Source organism: Akebia trifoliata, chromosome 2 (assembly GCF_017979445.1).
Source record: "Akebia trifoliata isolate Shusen 1 chromosome 2, ASM1797944v1, whole genome shotgun sequence".
Classification (NCBI taxonomy): domain Eukaryota; kingdom Viridiplantae; phylum Streptophyta; class Magnoliopsida; order Ranunculales; family Lardizabalaceae; genus Akebia; species Akebia trifoliata.
The window spans coordinates 8,453,467-8,479,386 of NC_141376.1; the positions used below are offsets into that span (position 1 = coordinate 8,453,467).

Genomic DNA, 25,920 nt, shown 5'->3' on the forward strand with positions numbered 1-25,920 from the left:
TGAATTGGACAATAATTAAAAAAGCATCTCGTTCGACAATAACTAAAAAGTGGTGAACTCGACAATAAATAATGGTACGTTCGAGAATAAAAAATGCGAAGTAGACACTAAATTTATTAACAGTGTGTGATTCTGACTTCTATAACTAAAGTTATTAACAAAATGAAACTTTCTTAAAATAGCAAAAATGTCTAAAAAGTAGATAAACAAATGAATCGAACCTAAAAATGAAAATTCCTTAGATTGTTATGGGATCTTGAAGATTTTAATGTTTCATTCAAAAATAGTCTCTTCGAATTATTCCAAATTCGTCGCTCGTTAAGATCTGTGGTCCCACTTGGGCTTGTTGCACTACATCATTCTCCCCATCTTGAGAAGAACTCGTCCTCGAGTTCAAGACATTGTTGTTTGAAGCATATGATCCAATTGCTTTTAGGATCAATTTGTTGTACTTAATAATTGGATAACAATTTGGAGGCCATTAAGGTGGTAGTTTGTTGGGATACACAATAATGAATTCATCTAATAGGATTATGATCATAGTTGGGACATAGTTGAAATCTATCATCTCTTGGCCTTTCTTGAACCAAAAGTGTGTAAAGATTTGGATGAATTCGAGATCCTATTTATAATTTTGAAATGATTTTATTTGACATAACTCTCTTTAAGCTTCTACTGTCGATCACCATATTGCAAACTAATTATTTGCCTATTATGCACATTGTGAAAGACATTGTTGCAAAGCCAACCATCATTAGATTTATTAGGATGTAAAAAAGTGCTTTGTGGTATTAGATTCTCCTCTACATATTCATAAGCAACTTCCTCTTCCTCAACTTCATCATCATACTCATCATAGTCAGGATTAGAGTGAAAAAAACCATTCGCATCATACGTGAAAATACACAAAATTCGATGGCTCAAAACCATCAAATTATGTAACTAAGTCGTCGGCCTCGACCGTCTAATTGGGCAATGTCGAAAAAAAATTCGATGGTCAAGGACCATAGAATTTCATCAATTTGACGGCCCAAAACCGTCGAATATGATATTTTTACCAGAATTTTGACGGCCTGAAGCCATCGAATACTATATTTTAGACGGCTAAAGGCCGTTGAATTTGTGATTTTTACCATATTTTCGACTGTTTGAGATCGTCGAATTATTTTAAAACCCATTTTACATACCCAAATGCTTTTGTCTTCAAGTTATACCTGTGAAAAAAATTACATTCATATCCATATCCCAACCACATCCACATCTACCATCCCATTCTATACACTTACATCCACATCCACATTCACATCCCATCCATTCTCATCCCCATCCACACCAATTAACATTCAATTCATAGTATCAAAGAATAATAGGATTTAAAAAAAATGATTTAAACTGTGATAAACAAAAATTACTTATCTAAGTAATACAAGTCAGCTATATGTAAAAATGTGTTATCGAAATGTTAATAAAACATGAGTCTTTCAAAATACACGGCAGTGGCTCTTAGGTCATCTAATTACCTCACCACAAAAAATATCAAGTAAAGTCCTTTGGGGTTCAGCTCTATCCATTAGCTCAGTTGAAGAGTCAATGATCTTATTGATACAAATTGAATAATACTCCATATCTGACTTCTTAAGATCTACTAGTGCTCCTTTGGCATAGATCACATTCTTTCTAAAATTCATCAATAAACATACCCTACCATTATTCAATGATGGTAATGGTTCTGATACTAGTTCTTTACCTCCTCACCTATTAAGAATTGTAGAATTTGACATCGTCTATAAAATATAATTATTATTTATGATTAGATATGTAAACTAAAATTCATCATTTATATGAATTAAATATTAATGAAAAATTAAAGGAAGAATTTCTAAAATTAAAGTGTTTTTACATCTTTCCTGAGTAGAAGGACCTCCAACTTCAAATATAGATGATTTTTTTTTCTTATGCTTGTTCTTGTTCTTCTTTTTCTTCTTCTCATCTTTCATTAGTGTATGAACTAGTTGAGTTAAGTTAATCATGTCACTTTCAAACTTATCCGTATAATTCCGACTTTGAGTTGTATAATGTAATAAAGTCTTTGAAACTTCACCCCCATACCTCTTACTTTGTATTTTTCATCTTTCCCAAACACCTATGCACAATTACAATTAATATATTATATGGGGTATTGTAAGTAAAAATAGAGTTCAAGAATATTGAATCTAAGAACAACTCTCTAGATCTTACCATTATGCTATGTGGTTTTTATCCTTCAAAAGGTATATATAGAATTTGGGTTGGGCGGGATAGATTGGTGGGGCAGATTAATGGGCAAGGTATATCAAAATCGCCCCCGCCCAAATTGATTCGATTTTTTATTTTTACTATCAAAACCACCACAGAACCGTTTAGAATAATAAAAAAAACTGATCCTATAATGCTGGGTCAAGTCATAGGCAGGGCTGGGCTGGGCGAAATTGCCATCGCTAGGTATTATTAGAGAGAGAGAGAGTGTGTGTGTGTGTGTGTGTGTGTAGGAGGTGAGTCTGGAATCAAGGAAGAAGGGTGTATCAAGTTGATTTAAATGTTTGGGGTATTGGAATTTATCCATCCTGTCAGTGTTGTAAAGAATGAAGGGAGCGGTTCGGCAGCCCTAAAGTTTGCCAAGTTTTGTGCCAAACATTTTTTGTAAATCACTTTTGATGGAGTTAGAAGTTTAGGAATAGGCTAATTTTTTGTGAGGATGATCTCTACGGTGAAGAGATCATCCTCACAAAAAATCAGCTCATTTTGAAACTTCAAACACTAATTTACGAGTTGAAGAATCATGGACCGTCCTATGTTTGTAAATCACTTTTGATGGGGTTAGAAGTCTTGGAATAGGCTGATTTTTGGTGAGGATGATCTCCTCATCATAGAGATCATCCTCACAAAAAATCAGTTCATTCCAAAGCTTCTAACCCATATTTTGAAAAATGTTTGGCACCAAACTTGGCAAACTTTAGGGCCGCTGAACCGTCCCCAAGAATGAATATTCATGTAGAATTGATTTTCTATGGTCTTATAATTTTAAAGATACCCCAACTCGTAGAGTTGCTCAAAGAGATTTGCTATAAATGCTTATGAAGTGACTGGATTGGTCAGAATGAGCCTTCCCATCCAATCCATCAAGAAAATTTGAAATTTATAGGTACCCTACGTACAAATCTTATTTTACAAAGAAATTAATTAAATTTCGAAAATCTCCTCTTTCACATAGCCGAAAGAGTCGAAACAGTCACAGAACACATCACAGATTTTCCAAGCTCGTGAACCTAATTTCAGAGGGGATCAGTTTTTCAAAACTAATTGTCTTTGACTCTATGTATCAATTATTAGGTGAAGGATTAGAAAAAGGATTTTGTTAAAGTTCAATAATTAAATAAGCTTTGGAAATTAGAATCCCAGGGTATTTTGGTAAAAAAAAAAAATTATTTAAAGGCCATTTTCAGTACAAATCTCAATTTTCAAAGCATATTTATTACACTTTAACATGTGCAATTAAAAAGACCCAATTTAATGATTGGTGAGTAATATTTTGATATTTTGTTTGGGCTCTTTTTGGCGGTAGCATATGGGGCCACCCTCAGAACAGTACAGCACAGGTTTGATATTTAAAAAACATTTTAATCTTAAAAATAGGAAATTAAAATCCAGAAAAATGAACTGGAGATGAATGAGGACTCTAACTTCAAGATGTTGGGTGTGACAGTGTTTAAAACACGGGCAGTTTGAATCATTTACTGATCTATGATTTGATAATTTGTTGGTATAAATACCCCCCCATCCCTTCCAATTTTCTAAGTGCATTTTGAATTATGGCAGCGGCTACAGAGAAGTTGTATTCAATCTCTCTTAGTTTCCAGATGCTTGTTTTATTGCTTTTTACTTCAAGGATCTTCTTGGTATCTGGATCACCAATCAGAACTCTTCCGGGTTTTAATGGGCCTCTCCCCTTCGAGTTAGAAACTGGGTTAGTCATCTAGCTGCTGCTGCTGCTGCTACTACTGCTATTATGTTACTCCTAGGTGTGCAACTTGGTCCGGTTCAAACCAAGAAGCAAACGAAGTCGATTCTGTCTTGGATTAGAGAAAATATTGACTCGACCAATTGGTTTTGTTTGGCTTGGTTCTAAGGTCAGTTCGGTCCAAGTGGTTCTTAAAAGTGGAATCAACTTAGGCCGGCCATTTGGTGCCAAACATTACAAAGTTGCACCTTTAGTGCCTACATAGATCTTAACAAAGTTTTCCTCAAAAATTTTCTACAAATTCGTTTTTAAGAAAAATATTTTCTCAGGGAGCTTAATTGTATTGGTCAATTTTAATCCCTAGCTAATGAGAGTTGCTGATTTGGTGATGGGTTTTATTAATTTATGTAATTTCAGGTACGTGGGTGTAGATGATAATGATGATGTGCAGTTGTTCTACTATTTCATCAAATCTGAGAGAAACCCAAGAGAGGATCCTCTCATGCTTTGGACCTCAGGAGGTCCTGGTTGCTCTGCTTTCACTGGACTTGCTTACGAGATAGGTATTTAACTATCGAGATTTTGAATATTGGCATATGACATGTAGAGGTTGATTTTGTGGTAAATCGACCTCGATCACAATTTCATCATTAAATCTATAGAATAATTGAAAAAACATAGGAAAAAAGATAACACAAGGATTTTTATGTGGTTCGATAAACGTGCCTACATACACAGGCTCAAAGAGTCATTTTACTATAAATCAGAAATCGTTACATGACTTTCTCACCTCGATCTTCCCCCTCCCCTTACGAACCAATTCTTAATCTTATTGAACCTTCCTCAACCTCATATGAGTAGGGCTCGATTCTTTCAATGAACAAAGTCTTAACCTTATTAGACCTTCTTGTGCCTGCTCAATCTCATATGAGTAGGGCTCGGTTCCCTTAACGTATCGAGTCTTAACTTTATTAAACCTTGTTGGGCTTACTCAACTTAATATAAGTAGGACTCAATTCCCTCAATGAATTGAGTCTTAATCTTATTGGACCTTCTTGGGCTTACTAAATCTCATATGAGTAGGGTATGGTTCCCTTAACGATCCAAGTCTTAATCTCATTAGACCTTCTTGGGTCTACTCAATCTCATATAAGTAGGACTCAATGAACCAAATCTTAACCTTCTTGGACCTTCTCGGGCCTATTCAACCTCATATGAGTAAGACTTGGTTCCCTTAACGAACCAAGTCTTAACCTTATTAGACCTTCTTGGTCTTACTCAATCTCATATGAGTAGGACTCAGTTCCCTCAACGATTCGAGTCATAATCTTATTGCACCTACTCAACTTCATTGGACTTTCTTGGACCTACTCAACTTCATATGAGTAGGGCTTGGTTCTCTCAACAAACCGAATCTTAACCTTATTGAACCTACTCAATCTCATATGAGTAGGCCTCGGTTCCCTTAACGAACCGATCTACTTTGCCTTATTAATCATGTTCAACTTAAAATAACAAATTTCGATTTCCTCAATGAACCAAACTACCTTTCGATAATACAAAATAAATAAATAAAAATAATCATCTTTATTATTGACATAAACACAATTAGGGATATTTGAAGAAAAATCCCTATGCCTCATGAAATACGATAGCATAACGTAGATCTCCCACTAGAAATTTAAATAAATCCTTCTACTTATAAAAATCTTACTTATAATATCTTTTTAAGTATTGTCCGAGTCCTAGTCCCTACATAATTATACTTGGACCAAGTCCCCATGTAAAAATTAACCATTTTACTTTACTAATTGGGCTTACATTGAACCCCCTAGTGTACCATTTAACTTTGTGAGTCAGACATCGAATAATAAATCGAACCATTTAACTTAGTAAGGTCCTAGACTCAACCGAGTTGGACTTAGAAATTATCCTTCAAAATTTTCTTTCGTCGAGCTATCCAAAGTAAAGCAAACTGGATTACGTGGGATCCATTTTATGGGCCCGACTAAACCCCCGAACATTAGCCCCCATGTTAATTTTATGATAAATTAACTCAAGTCATAAATTGGGTCACATGACTTAAGCTTCCAAGCAATATTTTCGCTTGGCAATATAGTTGGTCTCATATCCTTATTTATAAAGATGACCCAAGTAACAAATTGGATCGATATGATTAAGCCCCAAGCAATTTATTGGGTCGGTGTGATATACTACTTAATTCCTCATTGTGTGGTAAGAGGTTTTTTTATTGAACTCACACTTTCCTATTTAACTTGACACATTGAGCTCAGTTAAGCCCCACAAACTTTCCTTTTGCCAACTCTACTCAATAAAGCAAAATAAATTGGATCACATGGGGTTTCAATCCCCCGAGCAATTTTATCATTCGACACAATATATTGGTTGGTTCAATTGAGTTGACAATTAAGTAAATTTGCGCACTGAGTTAAGTTTGTATTAAACCCCCCACTAAAATAATGTGCATATGAAACACATCCCGAACCTCAAGAATTTTAAGGAATTTAAATTTACATACCTCATTGTATCATCCATACTATTTTGGAAGAGCCAAATATTCCTTATGATACAGATGTATTTTCTGAGTTCTAAACGTAGGTGTTCCGAGTTAACTTAAATGCATAAGATCACCATATTGACAATATCAATGTTCATATACAGCAATCCGTCAAAGTACTTTACTTTGAACTTGGTTTTAGCATAAAAGACATGTCCATATTGAGCCTATCCTTATTCCCTTACCTTCATCTTCTTTGCTTCTTTATCTTTATCTCCAGCTCTTTGTAGACGAACAAGGTGGAGTTTCCAAAGTGGAAAAGGCCCAATCACTGTCTTTTACTAGTTGAAGAATCTTCTTCTTTGACTCACTTTCTCTTTTGCTTTTCATTCTTTCTTGAAATAAACGATGCGATATGTAACTGTGTCTTTAGATACATCTAAGTCATCTTAGCTCCCGATTCCACTCTCCACTTCTCAACTTCCACACATGAAGCCTCCCTCACCTTCAACATCTCCATATTCACCGACTCCATCCTTAACTACAATTCCAAAAACATTTGGATGCTACTAGACAGATATGCCCACCTATTTGACTCTCCTAACGAACAACTACTTTTCGAGTCAAAACTCGTAGGGGGAGAAGAGCTTTCTTTGTCATCTATATTGATTGTATGGGGCGTGTTAGGAAGGCGTGCGCCAAATAAGAATCTAGCATCAAAGGTGTATGATAGACGGTTCCCACATTTTCTGCATCATGATTCATACTGTGGACGTTGTATGAATCGGCCATCAACGATGGACTAAATTAAAGAGGATTTCCCTATGCTTTCTGGATCGCTAATCATTCCAAAGCTCAAGTCTCTAAATTGCTTTTACCTTCAAATACTGATTCAACAAATTACATGTCTACAAGAAATTCAATCTATCCGACGTTCTCACCAATTTCAATCTTGAAATCCTCCTAGATTCTAAACAATCTGCCAAATTCATCATGATTTCTGATGTAAAAATCATAAACAAATCGCACCAATCAATCGAAAGAGAATGACAACATCGAATTCGAACTTCTCTATCTCGAGCTTTCTTTTTTCTATCTTTTGAAACATTCTTCTCTGTTTCTCTTGCTTTATGCATGTCCCCTTTCTTTCTTACAGAGCCTCTACACTAGCACAATCCTCATACTCTCCTTCCATTATCAACTTCCCTCTCTCAACCCCTTCCCTTTCTTACACTTTTGACCAGCACACACCAACCACAATCTCACCTTCTCTTAATTTTCCTTTTCTTTTTTGGAACGGAGACCTCTCTTTCTTCTCCCCTTTAATTTCTTAGACAACAACCCTTCATCCATTCCCCGATCTAGGGTTTCATACGAGCCCCCCAAACCATATAAAATGATGGACCACTCATCCCCACCGTGTTTTTCCTTTTCAAACCCCCTTTTGCAACTCAAAAAAATCAAAGAAAATATAACCTACCCAAACTAACAATCGCCTTTGATCCATGATTCCCCTTTATTGGTTCTCTCTTCTTTGATCTGATTGTGAGTTTCCCCTCCACAAAAGAAAACAGATCTCAAACCCTAAACCCGCAAGGGCCAATATTCACGACAACCCCTACTTTTGATTGAAATCCCTATCATACCATGTGGTTTCTCATGGTTCTTCCACTTCGTTCCTACAAATGGTGTCAATTGTAGAAGTAAATTTTGTGATAAATCGAATTCGATCACAATTACATCATTAAATCTATAGAATAATTGAAAAGGGATAGGAAAAAAAATACTATAAGGGTTTTTACGTGATTTGACAAACATGCCTACATCCACGGGCTCAGGGAACCATTTCATTATAAATCAGAATGAGCTGATTTTTGGAATGAGTTGATTTTTTGTGAAGATGATCTCTATGGTGAAGAGACCATCCTCACCAAAATACAGTCCGTTCCAAAACTTCTAACCTATATAAGACAAAAATCATTGTCATAGATTTTGTCACCATTACTGTGACGTGAACTTTCCGTTATATATATGGGTTAAGTTCGGGAGCCAATGTGTTTGTCTTATGCGGCTTAAAAGTTTCATATTGACCTATTTTTGTGAGGATGGTCTCTATGGTGAGGATATCAGCTAAATCTGAAATTTGTAAGTCCTTCAAAAGTGGTTTACAAATTTTTGGTAAAATAGTGATGGTTTACAATTCTAAACCACATTTGATGCACTTAAAAGTTTTAGTTTCGACTGATTTTTGGTGAGAATGATCTCCTCACCATAGAGATCATCGTCACCAACAATTAACTACATCCGAAACTTTTAAGCCACACACACACACACACACATATATATATATATATATAAGGTCCCCATGAGGTCTTTGACATTAGCATTCTCCTATATTTATAAAGGAATGCTAATGTCCAAGACTTCATGGGAACGTTAGTATTTGTAGACACCCCATTTTTACACTCGCCTGATTAATCAACTCGTCAACCCAATCACAACGGTTCCCAATGATGGATGTTTATTCCAATGCTTTATTTTGTTACCAGATATGTTTCAGAATCCGGATGAGATATCTCGAACTGACAAAACTTTAGAAATCACACTACGCTAGGAAAATAAGACCCTAGAAACATAGGAATCATCATCTTACAGACCAAAAAGAAGTTTCACGATAAAAATCACTAAAAATGACCAAATTACCAAAATACCCCTAATATCAAAACAACCCTAGAGCCTACGTTATGATTAGGAAAACTCATTCAAACATATAAAATAACAAATCGAAATCAAATAAATCATTTCGTCAATTTTCACAGAATTCGACAAAATTACGAAAATGCCCCTCATAAAGTTCACGACCATTTCATACAAAAAATTTCATAAATGACAAAAACCAACATTCTCATTGAATTCCTTATGAAAAATTGATTTCAAAACATCTTGGATCATTGAAAAATAACTTAAAATGTAAAAAATCCTTTCCGAGGGTAAAACGGTAATTTCACAAATTTAATAATTAAAAATTTTAAAATTAATAAATAAAACATTAAATAATGTAAAGTGAAACATTAATAAAATTAATTTAAAATTTTGAAACAAAAAATTGATCAATTAGGCTTTTAGGTAAAATTGTTGATGGTTGCCAGGATATTTATTCAAGGACCCCTCCATCTGGGGACCCAAAGAATTAAAGATATAATAAAATGGATTTCTCCAAAAATTAAAATCAATCAAGTAAGACTAAAGTCAATTTTAAAGTCAATCAAGTAAGACTAAAGTCAAAGTATTAAAGTCAATCTCATAAGACTAAAGTCAAAGTATTAAAGTCAATCTCATAAGACTAAAGTCAAAACCCTAAATCAAAATCCTAATTTAAACTAATCAAATCAATCTCATAAGACTAAAGTCAAAATCCTAAATTAAAATCCTAAAGACTAAGTCAATCTTATAAGACTAAAGTCAAAATCCTAATTAAAACCCTAAAAGAAACCCTAATCAAACCCTAATTCTTCTAAAAAACTTTAATAATAGGAGCCTCCACACCTTATTTTCGGATAAAATCATAAACCCTAAGAGAAGTAGGTCAAAAAGCCTCCCATAAACCCTAGTTTTAGAGTCCCAACTCCTTACCTAATACCCATACTTCAATTTTAGCTTGAAAAACACGTAGAAGCCCTTCAAAAACACTCAAAATCCATAAAAAATTCGAAGAATCCAGATCCAAGAAAGAGATACCTTGCCTCGGAGATCAGAAATCAGATCCGGAGATAGAACGAAGCAAGGAGAACGGTACAAGGAACAGTTTTTGTCAGATCTGAGGGAGTAAGATCTTTGTGTATCGAAAGTAAAATTTCTGTTATTTTTCTATCTAGATTTTATTGTTAGCAATGTAGTCTTATTTGGGATAAGTAGAGACTGGCATTGACCGGGCAGGGTTGGTGCCTAACACCTTCCAACCCCGTAATATGATCTCCGAATTCAATTTTTCTTTAGTAGATTAGTTTCTTTATCCATTTAGAGTCAGTATTCGGTTCCTAGACCGTAATAAATAGGTGGCGACTCCCAAACCTCAAGCGTCAAAAGCGGATCTGCGCACCCAGCGGATCGAGGGCGCTTTCAGTATTGTCCAACGTTTTTTTTTTCAATAATATCCTTCCTCATTTTGTCTTTTAGTAAAAAAAGACAAATGCGTTTTCGTCTTTTACACATTAATAAATGCATTTATTATGTTAGCATTGATTGTCAAAGTATATACTTAAAAAAATATATTTAATCCAAAATACTTAAATACTCATAACATTTATTATCTAAACAAGTATTTATTATCTAAAAGACCAATATATCCTTGTCTTTTTCACTAAAAGACAAAATGATGAGAGATATTATTGGAAAAAAAAGTGTTAGACAATGCTAATATCCCCATGAAGTATTGGATGTTAACATACATATATATCCTGGGTGTCCCCACCCTTCGGATGGTATTATTCCCACGGTTACACGCAACACCCTTTTAGAGAATCGTTCGTGCAACAGGTTGAATAAAAAACATGACCCTAGAAGGTAGCCCCGAGAAATTCATAGCTTCATGGGGTTTCGAAAACATAACCTACCTCAATGGCTTGTCAAGTACATGGCTTGCCACTAGGCCAACCCCTTGGGGTTTCCCTATGCATATGAGTCATGCTAGAGTGACCTCAACATTAGACCCCACATCGCTCACCCTGACGAGAACGTATATGGGAACCATAGATTTTTTTCATCAAGATACGAGTGACAGCAATCTACGGTTCATATCGAATTTTATGTCAAGATGTGCAATATGAGGCCCAATCTTGAGGTCAATCCAACACAACTCATATATATAGGGAAGCGTTCGGAGGCCCTAAAGAGAGCCAAACATTATTCACAATGTGGGTTAGAAGTTTCAAAATAAGTTAGTTTTTTGTGAGGATGATCTCCTCACCATATTAGGGGAGTGGATCCTCTATGGTGCTTGTTTTCTGAAGTTCAGTTAAACGGCTGAGAGAGTGTCACGTAGTATAAAACCAACATCCATTTTTGTTGAAATGTTGTACTCATTGCCCATACATTTTCAATCCATCCAGTTTGATTAAAAAGAAGTTTTTTCTTTTATTTTTCTTTTTTAAAAATTTAATCCAAATCATGATCATATATTACAGGGAGTTGCAGGGAAAAAGATCCTATATCAAGTGATTACCAAATGATTTTAATAAATGTAATAATTATTTTTTTTTTTTATAGGACCCAGAAATCAACCCAAGCCCGATCAAGACCCATTATAGTCCAACTAGAGCATAGCCAACCTGATAGGTACTCAGGGCTGGTTAATGGTTCTTTAGGATCAGAATAGAACTCAAGCAAGCCCTGTCTGAACCCGCCCATTGACAATCCTAAGAGTTGCTTTCTTGACCCTTTCCTAAATTATTTGTCACTAAATTGTTAATTCAGTATTTTATTATCAAATTTGACTAATTCAGGCAGGGGAGGTAACTTTAATTTTTAGAAATAGTGGATAAGTATATAAGAAGTAAAGAACCCATATTAATTAACGATGGGGGTGAATCTAAATTGTCAAGTTTGGGGTATTATATTTATGCGGGAACCAGGTGAAAGAGTTGATGGGTTTGATATTGATTCCGTAGGTCCTTTGAATTTCAAGATTACTCCGCATGATGGGAGCTTACCAACTCTGGAGCTCAACCCCTACTCATGGACTAAGGTATGTTATTTATTTATTTATTTCTTCCATTTTTTATTAGAAATGCTAAATGGACGCCATTTTTTGCCAACACCCTACGACCTGTTGGCTCACAGGACAACAAATATTGGACATGTGGCTCAATGCCATCAGCAATAGAGAGAGCTTTTCTCTCTTGCCCGTTGCCCACATATTTACTTTTTTAGATTTCAAATTTTGAAAAGAGTTGTTGGTCTCACATTGATTATCACATTGACAATCCAACAACATAGCCTTTTAGATTCAATGAAAATATTCTTATTCTAAAGAAAAAAAAAAGTAATTAAAAAAATATTATTTTTCGAACTCGATCCAAAATGTTGATAATGGACGGCCACCGAGGCACTCAAATTTAAAAATAAAATTCAACAATGGAAAATAAATTTTTTTTTTTAATTCATATAATTTTGTCCTCTACTACTCCATTGCATCTGGTCATGTTTTTGAATGTCACAAAGTGATCAAATTAGAAAGTTTACTTTTGTTTCCCATCTAAATACCAAATCTTTAAAAAAAAAACACCCGTTAGAAGTCGGTAATCGCTTTCACTATCGCAATTCATGTTCATTTGATTTTTCTGCTCGTTCTTTTAGAACCTTTTAACGTTCAAGCTTTTAAAGAAATCTCATTTTATTTCCAAAATCTTATCTTGTTATTTAGGTTTGAAGGTTAAAGTAGATTAATCTTAAAAATTAGGGATTTTCAATTTTGGAGATAGAAGATAAGTGATTTTAAGATGAGAAATCAAAGGATTGTTGGTTTCAAGTTGAAGTTGAGAGCATTGAGGTTATTTTGTATTAGTTCATTAGAAAAGACCGAGGTTATGGGCATATAGATGTTGGTTAATATTAGACGTATCATATGTTTCTAAACTGATGATGTCCTCAACCTGGTGTCCTCTCATAGGGTAATGAGAAATGACCTAAATGCCCTTTTCTTCAACCTCTAACAAGAAAATCCTTGCTCCTCCCATGTTCTTACTCTTCTATCTCGTAATGTCATCCTAACTAAAGCTTAAACTCAATAATTTCTATCGTTCAAATTTTATTGGGGGAGGAGACAAAATCTAAAAAACGTATTGAAAAAGGACTTAACCTTTTCATGTCGATGTTTTAGATGAGAATTGTGCTATCTTATGTCTCAAATTTCAAAACTCACTAATGTAAAGGGACTAGCGCTAAGACTAGTTGTTGGAATGTCGGCCTCTCGATATTTGAAAGGTATCCCAAATTATTCCATGCATTGGACTGATATCCATAGGTAGTTCAATTGAAATCATTTAGGGAGATTTTGTTTTTTTTTTTGTGTGTGTGTGTGGGGGGGTGGCGGGGTTGTGCATCCAAGGTGTATTTGTTACACTTTAACGTGTGCCCTTAGAGTAATGTTAACAAGACCCTTCTTTCTTTTTTTTAGTATTTTAGGCTGTGGCTCCTTCTTTATTTTCTCTCACAAGAGCAACTATTCTTATCTTTTCTTTCTTTTACACAATTTATTGTGTCTCATCTTGTCTTGTTTTTATTTGACTCAATGGAGAGTTGTTTAAACACTACGATGCTTTTCTATTTCCCAAATTTGTTATCCTTTTTGTTGATTAGGAGACCCTCTTTTGAAGGCATGGTATGTGTAATTTCATGGTGTTGGCGGCTCTATTATTTTAACCATTGCATTGTTTTCTTCATTTTATGGAAATTTTCAGGTTTCCAACATAATTTTCCTAGACTCACCTGTGGGGACTGGATTCTCGTATTCGAAAAGCTTGCAAGGTTCCAAGACTGGAGACATAAAATCAGCGAAACAAGCTTACAATTTTCTTAGAAAGGTAGAGAAGCAAAGACCTATTGCGGGATGAAAATGTGGGATATATGGGGGCCACATTTTACCAATGTCCCACCATGATCGAACAAACCATCAAACTACCAAATGCCCTTACAATCAACCATTTAACCTTTAAGGGTTGGTGAGATGGCCAAGAACATTCTCCAGAAGTGGAGGTCTTGAGTTTGAATCTCCCCTTAGGGGCCACCTGCAGGTATTTATCCTCGAAATTACCTGGTGCATGTGAGGGGAGGGATTGCACGTGAACCAAGGACTGGTCAGGTGCTCTAAGAGGCCCGAATACCTCAAGTCAAGAAATAAAAAAGCTCATACAATCAAATATTGGATAGCTTCCACTAAAAAAATGTAACCCTTATCATCGTAGCGATATTTCTTCACCTATTTGATTTTTGGTGTTAACAGTGGCTGATTGATCATCCAGAGTTTCTCTCAAATCCTCTCTATATTGGTGGTGATTCTTATGCCGGCATCCCTGTTCCGATTATCGTTCAAGATATATCAGATGGTAATCCTTAAATCCTGTCTCTTTTATCAAATGTTTGACCAAATTTGAGGTTCTTTCTAGGTTAGTAATTTCTTATTTACTGCCATTTATGTCCTTCAAAGCTTATGTGTGGAATTAATTAGCCAATTTAATGCTTAGACTTAAATTTCATGGTATTATAGGAATCAAAGCCGGGCACAAACCTACCATCAACCTTAAGGTATGTGGTTCTTATAAACAAATTTTCATGATAGAGGAGGTAATAGATTATAGTTTGATTTTAAAAAAAAGAAAAAAAGGAAAGTTAGGGTTCTGAGCCTCATAATTAGTGGCTAAATCAATGTGTCCATAATTTGGTGCAGGGATATTTGTTGGGCAACCCTCGAACAGATAAAGACTTTGAACACAACTCAGTGATCCCATTTGCTTTTGGTATGGGGCTTCTCTCCCATGAGCTTTACAAGGTGAATCAATTTCTTAATCTTACCATATCTATATATTGTCAAGGATGCAAGTGAAAAAAAAAAGTATAATTAATTATGAGAAAAAATCATCATTTATTTGAACTGTTTCCAGTCATTAAAGAAAAATTGTCGAGGAAACTATTATGATGTAGATCCCACTAATGCAAAATGTTTGGAGGATCTTCAAGCTGTCAAAAAGGTAAGGATGATCAGTTCCAATTCTTGAATATAACCATTCTCGTAGTTTTAGCAAGGTTTAGTTGATAATAGTAGTAATTTGGATTTCCAGTGTACTACTGGCATTTGTCCAACGCACATCTTGGATCCCTCGTGCTCATTAGAATCCCCTAAACCAAATGATGCAATTGAAGATAGGAGATCACTTGAAGAGAATTCAAGCAAAAATATATTTTCACCTCGTGTCACTCCTGAGCTTGAGTGTAGGGTAAATCTCTCTCTCTCTCTCTCTCTCTCTCTCTCTCTCTCACACACACACACACATTAACCTTGCTGCATTTTGTCTCAGGAATATTATTATGTGCTCGCCTACCACTGGATAAACAATGAAAACGTTCAAACGTCACTCAACATACGAAAGGTATAAAAATATCACTGAACTAACAACTCTAAGAACTCATTGGAATAATGTTAAATGGTGATGAACAGGGAACAATACAACAATGGGTCAATTGCAATCAACTACCCTATGAATATGATCTCAGAGATAGTAGTGTACAATATCATCAAAGTCTTAGTACTAGAGGTTACCGATCTTTGATATACAGGTGAGATCAATCTCCACATTTATCCAATATTCTTACCATTCTCTTGTACATGCAAAGAAACTCTGTGTTATAACATTGTTTATCTTAAGCAGTGGTGATCATGACTTGACTATTCCACATTTGGGCACACAAGCATGGATAAGGTCTCTTAACTACTCCATCGTTGATGACTGGCGAACATGGCTAGTTGATCGTGAAGTTGGAGGGTAGGCCCATAACTTATCTCTTAATCATAATTCAATAGCTATTTTAAGCTGCAATCGGATACATGGTTTAAATTCTCCTTTTGGATGTAATGGTTTAATGACGTATGCCGGTTTCATGTAGATACACAAGGACATATTCACATAACATGACATTCGCAACTGTAAAGGCAGGATCCCTTCCTCTCTTTAGTTTTGTTTAAAGAAATTATACAGATAATAATTCTTTGCTTTATTGGATTCTTTATGCACGAAGTTGACATATTAGTTGGAGATAAAAGTCATTTAGCAAATTTATTTTTTATTTTCTGCAGGGAGGGGGGCATACTGCTCCGACATACGAACCTAAGAAATGCTTAACTATGTTTAAGAAGTGGATGTCACATAGTCCTTTGTAACTATCTCCACTTCCAAGATTTTAGGTCTACGACGTCATCGGCTTAACCCATTGAGCCCATTGATGGTCCAGGTTTGTAATGTTGAATAACTTCCCTGAATTTCAATTTTAGCGTTTTCTAATAAGGAAACTGGTAGAATGTAACTCTCCCAATATGGGTTCAAAGCCATAGCTTCCTCGCTTTATCTGTACGCCATCCATATCTCTTGTGTGGTTATAAAAACAGTTGTCTTATGTTTTATTTAATGGGTTAGGACTTAGGCTTGGGTGAAATGTGGAAATCATGTTCACGAAAGTCGTTTACTATTAACTTATGGACTAATTAGAGATCATCCTCAAAATTATCTACAAGTTGTCAACTAATTTAGTTGGTAAAGTCTATGGATATTGAAATCATAGACTCAATATCAATTCATGCAGTCATCGAATTACTAATCACATGAAAATTATTCTCACGGATAAAAAAAATTAAAAAAGAAATATTTCACACTAGGTTAATTTATTTTCTTGTTTAAATAATAAAAAAAAAGCCATCATGGGTATTAATGTAGAAAATTCTTGCCATTACACAAACGTTTTACCTCTGCCGTAATATTTTTGGGTGATTTAGACACTCCTCTACATTTTTGTGAATATTTGATAGACCGCTTGTGTTTTAAAATTGATGACATGTCTCCTTTGACTTTGATGCCGCCTCCTCCCTCTTAATTCTAAATTTAGTAATTTAGACACCACTCTTCATTTTGGTGAATATCTATTACGCTCCCTGTGTTTTCAAGCTAATGACATGCTCCCTTTGACTTTTTTCTTCATTTTCAGACAAACAAAAAAATACCTAAATACCCTCATTTCAATTTGTAGCAAAAAAACCCTTTAATTTTCTTCCTAAAATGAATCATCTTTATGCTCTTCGACCTCTATAATAAATTAATTTTAATCTACTTAATCTCATCTTCATTCCATTGTTTAAAAAATACTAGAATTATTTATCAATATATCTGATTATCTTCTTCTTTAAAAGTTCAATCTTGTGCTCTAAGTTTACAGGTTAAAGTTAATTAATCTTAAAGTAGAAGATTAGGATAAAAATTTACCAAAGAGTTTAAAGATGACTGAATTTGAGAAGAGAAATCAATGAGTAGCTTTTATAGGATACGTACCACCTGCTGGGGATCTTTCTTGGGCCTGGCTGAAAGGACAGGCTGTATTTCTTGGCGGGTGAGCATCTTATTAAACTATACCTGTCACTCTATAACTTTTGTTGGGGTGGGTTCCGGAGATAACCACGACGTATCAAGTGACCACCAAAAGGGCTTATTGAGCTTCTCCCTTTAGGTTTTAACTTGAAGACAAGGGTATTGAGGTCATTTTACATTAGTATAATAGAAAAGACCATGGTCAAGGAGGCATATAGGGATTTTGGTGAAAATTTGAATTGCATTATATTTTTTTAATTTATGACATTGCCCTTTGATTTAGGTCCTCCCTAAGTCCCTCAAATAAAAAAAACAAAAAAAACAACTAATTAAAAAAAAATACTGAAATACCCTTTTCTACAATTTCTAAATAGAAACCCTATAAATTTCTCCACAAAATCTATCATCTTCAAGCTCTTCAACCTTACTAGTTAGCTATAGTTTGTTCCTCTCACAAGAATGTATTAGCTGTGCACCTATGCACTTAAATATTTAAAAGAAGATAACAGGACCTATGGTACAAAATATAATTTAAAAACGAAAAAAATTTACTGCATTAAATGGAAAACACTAGCCCTCCACCTTGAATTGAGGCTCTCTGTCAAACAAACAGTTGAGAAGCTAAAGATTCTTAGAAATAAATTTATTCAAATTCCTAAAAGTCCATCCAGAGTTCAATTGAAAAATAAAGAGATTTTTGCAGCCTGAACCTGGAGTTGAGGCTTTCCATCAAATGACGGTTCACATAAGAGAATACAAATATATCCCTAGAGAGCAGTATTGATCTTATACGAATTAATATTTTATAGGATACATTTTCTCGTTAGAATTCCTAGCATTGATCCCAACCATCTATTTATAAGGATGCATCTTCCCTAGGTTGAGGCTAGTGTTTTCTAAACGAAAAGGACTTTTCTAGACTCAACCCATAATTGAAATCTCCGTGATAATAAGTTGAGGTAAGAAGAAAACCATAAAAGGAAAACACTAGCCTCAATACAAGGTTGAGGCTCTTCATCAAACAAATGGTTGAGATGTTAGGGATCCTAAAGTAAAAGGGTATCTTAAAATTTTTGTACCAATCCCAAAAAGGCTTGTAGTGATCTCTTGGAAATAAGTATTTTTTTTCCCTCGTACCTCAACCATTTGTCCAGGCTAGGAAAGTCCAAAAATGAGTTTTGGACATTTATAAACTGATGGTTATGATAGGAAAAAAAAAAAACATAGATCACTATTTGGTCTTCTAGGAACTTGTACAATTTTTTAGGAGATATATTTTTGGAGAGATTATCAAAAAAAAATTATAAGAATAAATATTTATAAAAAAGGTAAATATTTTGTCAAAATTAACGATAGGAACCCAAATCTTGAAAACACATCAAAACACATAAACCTAAGGACTATGGTGAGGGATTATGGTAAGAATCGTAATCCAGTACAATGTCCTATTCCTATAGATAGAAACGATTTTTACGTGGCACACTTTGATTGGCTTGGTTTGGAGCCCGAGGTGTATAAAATTCCAAGCATGTAGACACTTTTCCTACTTCATAGGGAAGGGACACCATATTGGATCCTGAGTCTTATGGTAAAGGTAGACGTTATATTTTTCTTATTCATCTTCTTCTTCTTAAAGCTCATGAACCTAACTTACGAGCGAATCAATTATTCAAAGCTAATGTCTTTGATTCTTTCTAACATGTAGTGGCTGGAGGATTAGAAATAATTTAAAAAAGAAAGACAGGGTTGCAAAATTTTAAAAACTCTCTCTTTTTTTTTTCTATCGGTAAATTTTAAAAACTGTCAAAAAAAAAAAAAAAAACAATTTGCCATTGAATTTTAATTCTAAATTTGGGAGTTCGATATTCATCCATCTTCAAAATCTTGGATCAAGTACATTTGGGCCCAATGACCCTTAGTAAGTTTTGGAAATTTAGAGGATTGTAGTGTTGGATTGCCAATGTGGCGAATCCATGTGGGCCTAACGACCGTTAGTAGGATTTGAAATCTTACTAAATTTGGAAGTTTGTTTTTTCCATAATATCTTCCTTTGTCTCTGAACCCAAATCATTTTTTTTTTCTATAAATTTTCCAAAATATGATCAACATTTTGACAAAATTTTGCTTCCGATTTTCGATTCATTTTAATTCCCAAGATGGGAATAGTGAGGTCGGAGGTTTTTCAAGTGACAATCTCACATGCTTCAAGTGCCTATCTCGTAGGTTTGCTACTTTTAGCTAGATTGTCACCCTGGAAAAACATATCAACAAGATTATCAATTCCTGCAAAATCATTACTTGAAAAACCCATGATCATGTTGTTCACATTTTGGGAATTAATATATTATTTGGGATTTCATCATATTCAGCTCACAAAATGGTAATTCATCCTCTTTTTTTGTTTTTGTTTTTGTGGGAAACTTTGACAAACCAAGACACTAATCCAATAAGAAATAGCCATGTGCCCCTCTAAGATTTAGTATGAGAGTTGCTATTGGCATATCAACTTTTACTCATTACACCCCAATTTTTTAAGTTATTTATCATTCCTTAATTAAAGATTAAAACCTACCCTTCAAGCACTAAAAAAGTTCATTCATGTCATTACCTCAACATTATAAAGCATTATGATACATTCAAACAACTTCAGTACTACTTTACAATTAGGATTCAGGTCATATAAAATCCCTAAATCCAATAAGTAGTGAGAGTCTGTAGGCTATGAGTTTGATATCCAGTACAAGTAGTATTTCCTTGGCGTCACCCGTGAGAGTGCACTCTCACTTACTCGATGTGTGTGATGTGTGGTCGTTGCATGTGCCTGAGGGAGGGACCCATATGCCTTGGCTCCAGCCTTAGGTCTTCCAATCCCCCTAATTGGATGTAAGTTCAGACACCCCTGTCATAAATAAATAAATAAGAAGGAAAAATTACTTAAAGGACCCTCGCAAAGGGATTTCTTTTTAAATAGTCCATAAATTTTCATGGTTAGCTAAACAAGACATTTAGTAAACTTTTTCTTTCTAAATGATCCCTGAAGACCAATTTCACAATTTTTGACATGTGAAATGTCAACATTACCCTTTTCTCATCTTCTTCACATAGTTAGGTTTTCCAATGGTGACTGTCATCATTTTCGACGATCTTTGATCATGAACGACGAATGGAGACTGATATTCTCTTAATTTTGAACATCTAGATGTATTTTTTTCGATGATTTATAAAAAGAAAATTGAAGAACGAAGTTGAGATTCAATTTTTTTGATGAGTACATCATAACTTTTGATTTGCAACCATAATTGATGTATCTTTGGGAATTTAGAGGAGATTAACCAAGTATCAAAGTTGAAAAAATGAAAAAAAAATAATAATAAATTGAAAAATCGAATGCAATACAACATCAAGTTCACTAGTTTTTAACTTACTGCCGAGTTCACGACTTCTTATTGAAGAACGAATTTCAGATTCAAATTGTTTTGATGATTACATAAAAAATGTTGCCACTAAAACTTTTACTGCCAACTTTTAAATATTTAGTGATAAAAAATATTGCAGCTAAATATCAAATTTCTTGTAGTGAACCTAGTTTATAAGTGAGACTTAGATCTTACATTGTAACAACACATTTTCCCTGTAAGGGAATGTGAGAGGACCCTAGCCCACAAAATAGGTTCGGTGTAATAATATTTAAAGCACATGCTGTTTGAATCATTTAAGTATTTTTATATTGTTCCAATTGATTCCCCCTCCCCCCCCCCCCCCAAAAAAAAAATCCCTCCCTATTTTCTAAGTGCATTTTGAGTTATGGCTGCAACTACAGAGAAGTTGCATTCAATCTCTCTTAACCAAGTAGAGGAGATTAACCAAGTATCGAAGTTAAAAAAACGAAAAAAAACAAAAAAAACAAAAAAAACAAAAAAAAGAAGAATTTTTTTTTTTTTTTTGAAAAACCCAATTGCAATACAGCGTCGAGTTCACTAGTTTAACTTATTGTCAAGTTTACGACTTCTTATTGAAGTACGAATTTGAGATTCAAATTTTTTTTATGATTACATCAAAAATGTTGCCACTAAAATTTTTACTGACAACTTTTAAATATTTAGTGATAAAAAATATTACAGCTAAATATCAAATTTCTTGTAGTGATCCTGGTCTATAAGTGAGACTTAGATCTTACATTGTAACGATGTGTTTTCCCTGTAAGGGAAAAAACAAAGACGTGAGTGGACCCTAACCCACAACATAGGTTCGGTGTGATAATATTTAAAACATGCTCTGTTTGAATCATTTAAGTATTTTTATATTGTTCCAATTGATCTATGATTTGACCATTTGTTGGTATGAATATACCCCCCCCCCCCCCCCCCCCCAAAAAAAAAAAAAATCCCTCCCTATTTTCTAAGTGCATTTTGAGTTATGGCAGCAGCTACAGAGAAGTTGTATTCAATCTCTCTTAGTTTCCATCTGCTTCTTTTATTGCTTTTTTACTTCAAGGATCTTCTTGGTATCTGGATCACCAATCAGAACTCTGCCGGGTTTTAATGGGCCTCTCCCCTTCGAGTTGGAAACTGGGTTAGTCATCTTGCTACTACTGGATAAACAATGAAAACCAAAGGTAAAAAAACATCACTGAACTAACAACTCTAAGAACTCATTGGAATAATGTTAAGGGTGACGAACAGGGAACAATACAAAAATGGGTCAGTTGCAATCATCTACCTTATGAACATGAACTCAAAAAAAGTAGTGTGCAATATCATCAAAGTCTTAGTACTAGAGGCTACTGATCTTTGATATACAGGTGAGACCGATCTCCACATTTATCCAATATTCTTAGCATTGTCTTGTACATGCAAAGAAAATCTGTATTATCACGTTGTTTATCTTACGCAGAGGTGATCATGACTTCACTATTCCATATTTGGGCACACAAGCATGGATAAGGTCTCTTAACTACTCCATTGTTGATGACTGGCAAACATGGCTTGTTGATCGTGAAGTTGGAGGGTAGGCCCATAAGTTATCTCTTAATCATAATTCAACTTTAAGCGTCTAACTGGAGCCATGGTTTAAATTCTCCTTTTGGATCTAATAATGGTTTAATCACATATGTCTGCTTCATGTAGATACACAAGGACATATTCACATAACATGACAATCGCAACTGTAAAGACAAAATAATTCCCCTCCCCTCTTTAGTTCTATTTAAAGAATTTATACAGATAATAATTTTTTTGCTTTTAGGGATTCTTTACGCACAAAGTTGACATATTAGTTAGAGATAAAAGACATGTAGCAAATTTATTTATTTTTTACTTTTTTTGTAGGGAGGGGGGCACACTACGACATATTGCACTTTTCGCGACTCCAAAATTTCGCAAAAAACTACTGCTAAAGGTTATCATTAATTGTGACAGTTTTTAGCAATCGCTTAATCGTCGTTTCTACTCACATACCAATAATTAGTTATATGAACAACACTATATCAAATCTCTCCCTCTGTCGCTCTCTCGCAATCATCTCTGTCTCTCTCTCTCTCAAATCTCTCAATCACACTCTCGTTCTCTCTCTCTCTCTCTCTCTCTCTCTCTCTCTCTCTCTCTCTCAATCTCTCGTTTTCGCTCTCACTCTCAAATTCTCTTGATCACACTCAATCTCTTTGTTTTTGTATCTGTCTTTTGCACACACACTCTCTCTCTCTCTCTACAGGATCTAAGATTTAGGGTTTTCTTCAAAGATCGTCACTCTAGATACGTTTCTTCTCAAAGATCTGCTAGACTTTTATACATTTTTTCTGCCTACCAATTAGTTTTTCTTTGACATTCCTCTCTGTAATCATAGTTTTTTCTTCAATTTATGGATTTAGTGATCGTTCTCACTTTTTTCTCCAAATCTTCGAATTGAAGTGAGGGTTTAATCTTTTTAAGATTTATTATTTTTCCTAATTTCTTGAGACTTAGACCTAAAAGGCCTCATAAGTTCAGAAAATTGTTCAAAGAGAGATTTATCATTCTCTTTACTATCTCTGAGAGAGAGAGCACAAACCCTAACACTATAGATGGATCTTGAAGAAATCACGGATCTTTGATCTCGTTAGAAGTCATTATCTACGGTAAATGTTGTTGTTTTCTCAGATCTGATAGATCTAGCTCTAGTAACTATGATTTTGAGTATCAATTTCGTCATCTTTGATCTATTTATATTTTTCCTTGTTTTTCTTCGATGATAAAGGTTCTCTTTAGGTCAAATGATCATGATAATATACTTTTGATCTTTTATGAGCAGATTATAATAGGTTCCGACCATTTCTTAATTGTCTTAATTTGGAATTCTTAGGAGCTCTCTTTGTGTTAAACTAGATCGATGATAGGTTTTTTTTTTTTTTAAACTCCATTTCGTTTGTTATTTAATTTTTGGAACAATGCAGGTTGGATGGATCTGTACTATAACAGTAGATATATGATATTCTTAGCTTGAAAGGTTATCTTATAAACACACTGTATAATATGGCAGTGTAGATTACTTGATTGGAACTTTAATGGAATAAAGACTGCATTTGATAAGCTTTGGAATATAAATTGATGTATTTGGCATTCTTAAGTTTGTGTTAGGGATTGATTTGAGTTACATTTCATAACTTCAAAATCTTTAGAAAAGTTTTGCTTCATATATTTTTCTACTCCATTCATGTCAATTTAGATCTTTGTTTTTCTCTTTTAAAGCCCCTTGACTTGCATCCACATCCTCCCTTTCATTGATATTGTTATGACATTCTTTCACACACACAAACCATATCAAACAATTTCCCTTTTTCTATAAGTGAGAAGAACAATGAAAAGCGAGAAGCAGAGCTTGCTTTGAGGGTAAACAGTGCTGCTTACAATGGGGATTTGTCTCAGCTGAAGAGTTAGATTCGAGCAAGAGCAGATCCCAATAAGAGAGATTATGATGGAAGATCACCTCTGATATGAAATATGCTCAATGTCTTGTTCAGTAACAGTGCTTTTATGCACATACTATCATGGGACTGTTATAAACACGAATGGACGTATTTATGTGATTCGAGTATCAATGGAACTATGATTTGTCGTGGTTCACTTGTTGAACTATTTCTCATTTTAGAGTATTTGTGCATGCTATCATTCCTGGATTTTGGTTTCTAAATCTAGTGAGGCTAACGAATAAATGTGCAAGGATTCACTATAACAAAAATGGAAATTAGGAGCCGTTTGTAACAGTTCCTAAGATTGGCTCAAACGGTTGAAAGACCGTTTCTTATCAAGGCGTCGTTAATGACTTAAAACGGCTGTAAGCCGTTCTAGATCTTAAGATTTGGAACGGTTAAAAACCGTTCCAGAACTCTGAAATTGGAACGGGTAAAAACCGTTCCAAATCTGCATTTATATAACACACAACATTACGCCCAAAAAAAAAAATAAATAAAAAATTTAGACATCGATTTTAAATCCGATGTCTATAACAGATGTCCTAAGTCTGAGACTTTATACAACGGTTTGAAACTGATATTTAAAGTGGTCATAAACCTATATCTAAACTTTTAAAAAAAAAAATTTAATTTTAATTTTTTTTTCTACGCACCTATTACTCGCAATCAAAATAGACCCAAATAGAGAACTTAGAGGGTCTCTATTACATTAATGCACAAAAAGAGTTACAATGAGTCATAATTTATAAATCCAAAATTAAAAATACCCTACTACTGTACTAACCAATATACGTATTTTGAGTTGCACACGGCGTACTCGTTATATTCTAGAGAACTATCATTGTGGCCTGAGGGGACCAAGGGACCACACGGCACTAGAATGCTTTCCTTCAAGATGAAGTGCTCTGACTCATCTAATTTATTCTTTCCCAGGGCTTTCACTCCAATCATCTTCTCTTCTAACAACTTCGTGTCCTATAACAAACAAGAAACAAGTTTAATTAACAAAAGAAATGTCTCCTTTAACACCAACTTTGTAGTTAAGTGATGTTGAATTAATAAAACAACTGAAAGTGTACACAGATTATGGTAGCACTTCTAGACCCCAAAAAGAACAACTTCAACAATCTCACCAAACCTCATCATTGCACTTGTAAATCTTATAAAAGTGATTCCAAAAGAAGTATACATGTCTATGCTATATCCCAGAAATATAAACTTACCTTGGGTGGGATTGTAATCTCAGTGATTTGATCTCCCAGAGAAATGACCACCAGAATCAAAACCCTTTTTATCTACTGATTACTGTGAACCCATACCTAGCAGCCTCGAC

At 34.5% G+C, this 25,920-nt stretch overlaps 1 protein-coding gene across 1 annotated transcript in view; it reads left to right on the forward strand.

Moving 5' to 3' along the window:
- LOC147409326 (serine carboxypeptidase-like 7) overlaps positions 1 to 16,446 on the forward strand; it is a 21,735-nt gene extending 5,289 nt beyond the window's left edge. Inside the window, exons 4-14 of the mRNA XM_086417700.1 lie at positions 13,973 to 14,095; positions 14,515 to 14,617; positions 14,779 to 14,816; positions 14,959 to 15,060; positions 15,173 to 15,259; positions 15,350 to 15,505; positions 15,587 to 15,658; positions 15,727 to 15,845; positions 15,938 to 16,051; positions 16,173 to 16,218; positions 16,363 to 16,446. Coding sequence (XP_086273826.1) covers positions 13,973 to 14,095; positions 14,515 to 14,617; positions 14,779 to 14,816; positions 14,959 to 15,060; positions 15,173 to 15,259; positions 15,350 to 15,505; positions 15,587 to 15,658; positions 15,727 to 15,845; positions 15,938 to 16,051; positions 16,173 to 16,218; positions 16,363 to 16,446 — 1,044 coding nt within the window. The remainder of the gene's footprint in view (positions 1 to 13,972; positions 14,096 to 14,514; positions 14,618 to 14,778; positions 14,817 to 14,958; positions 15,061 to 15,172; positions 15,260 to 15,349; positions 15,506 to 15,586; positions 15,659 to 15,726; positions 15,846 to 15,937; positions 16,052 to 16,172; positions 16,219 to 16,362) is intronic.
- Positions 16,447 to 25,920: the final 9,474 nt, after the last annotated feature.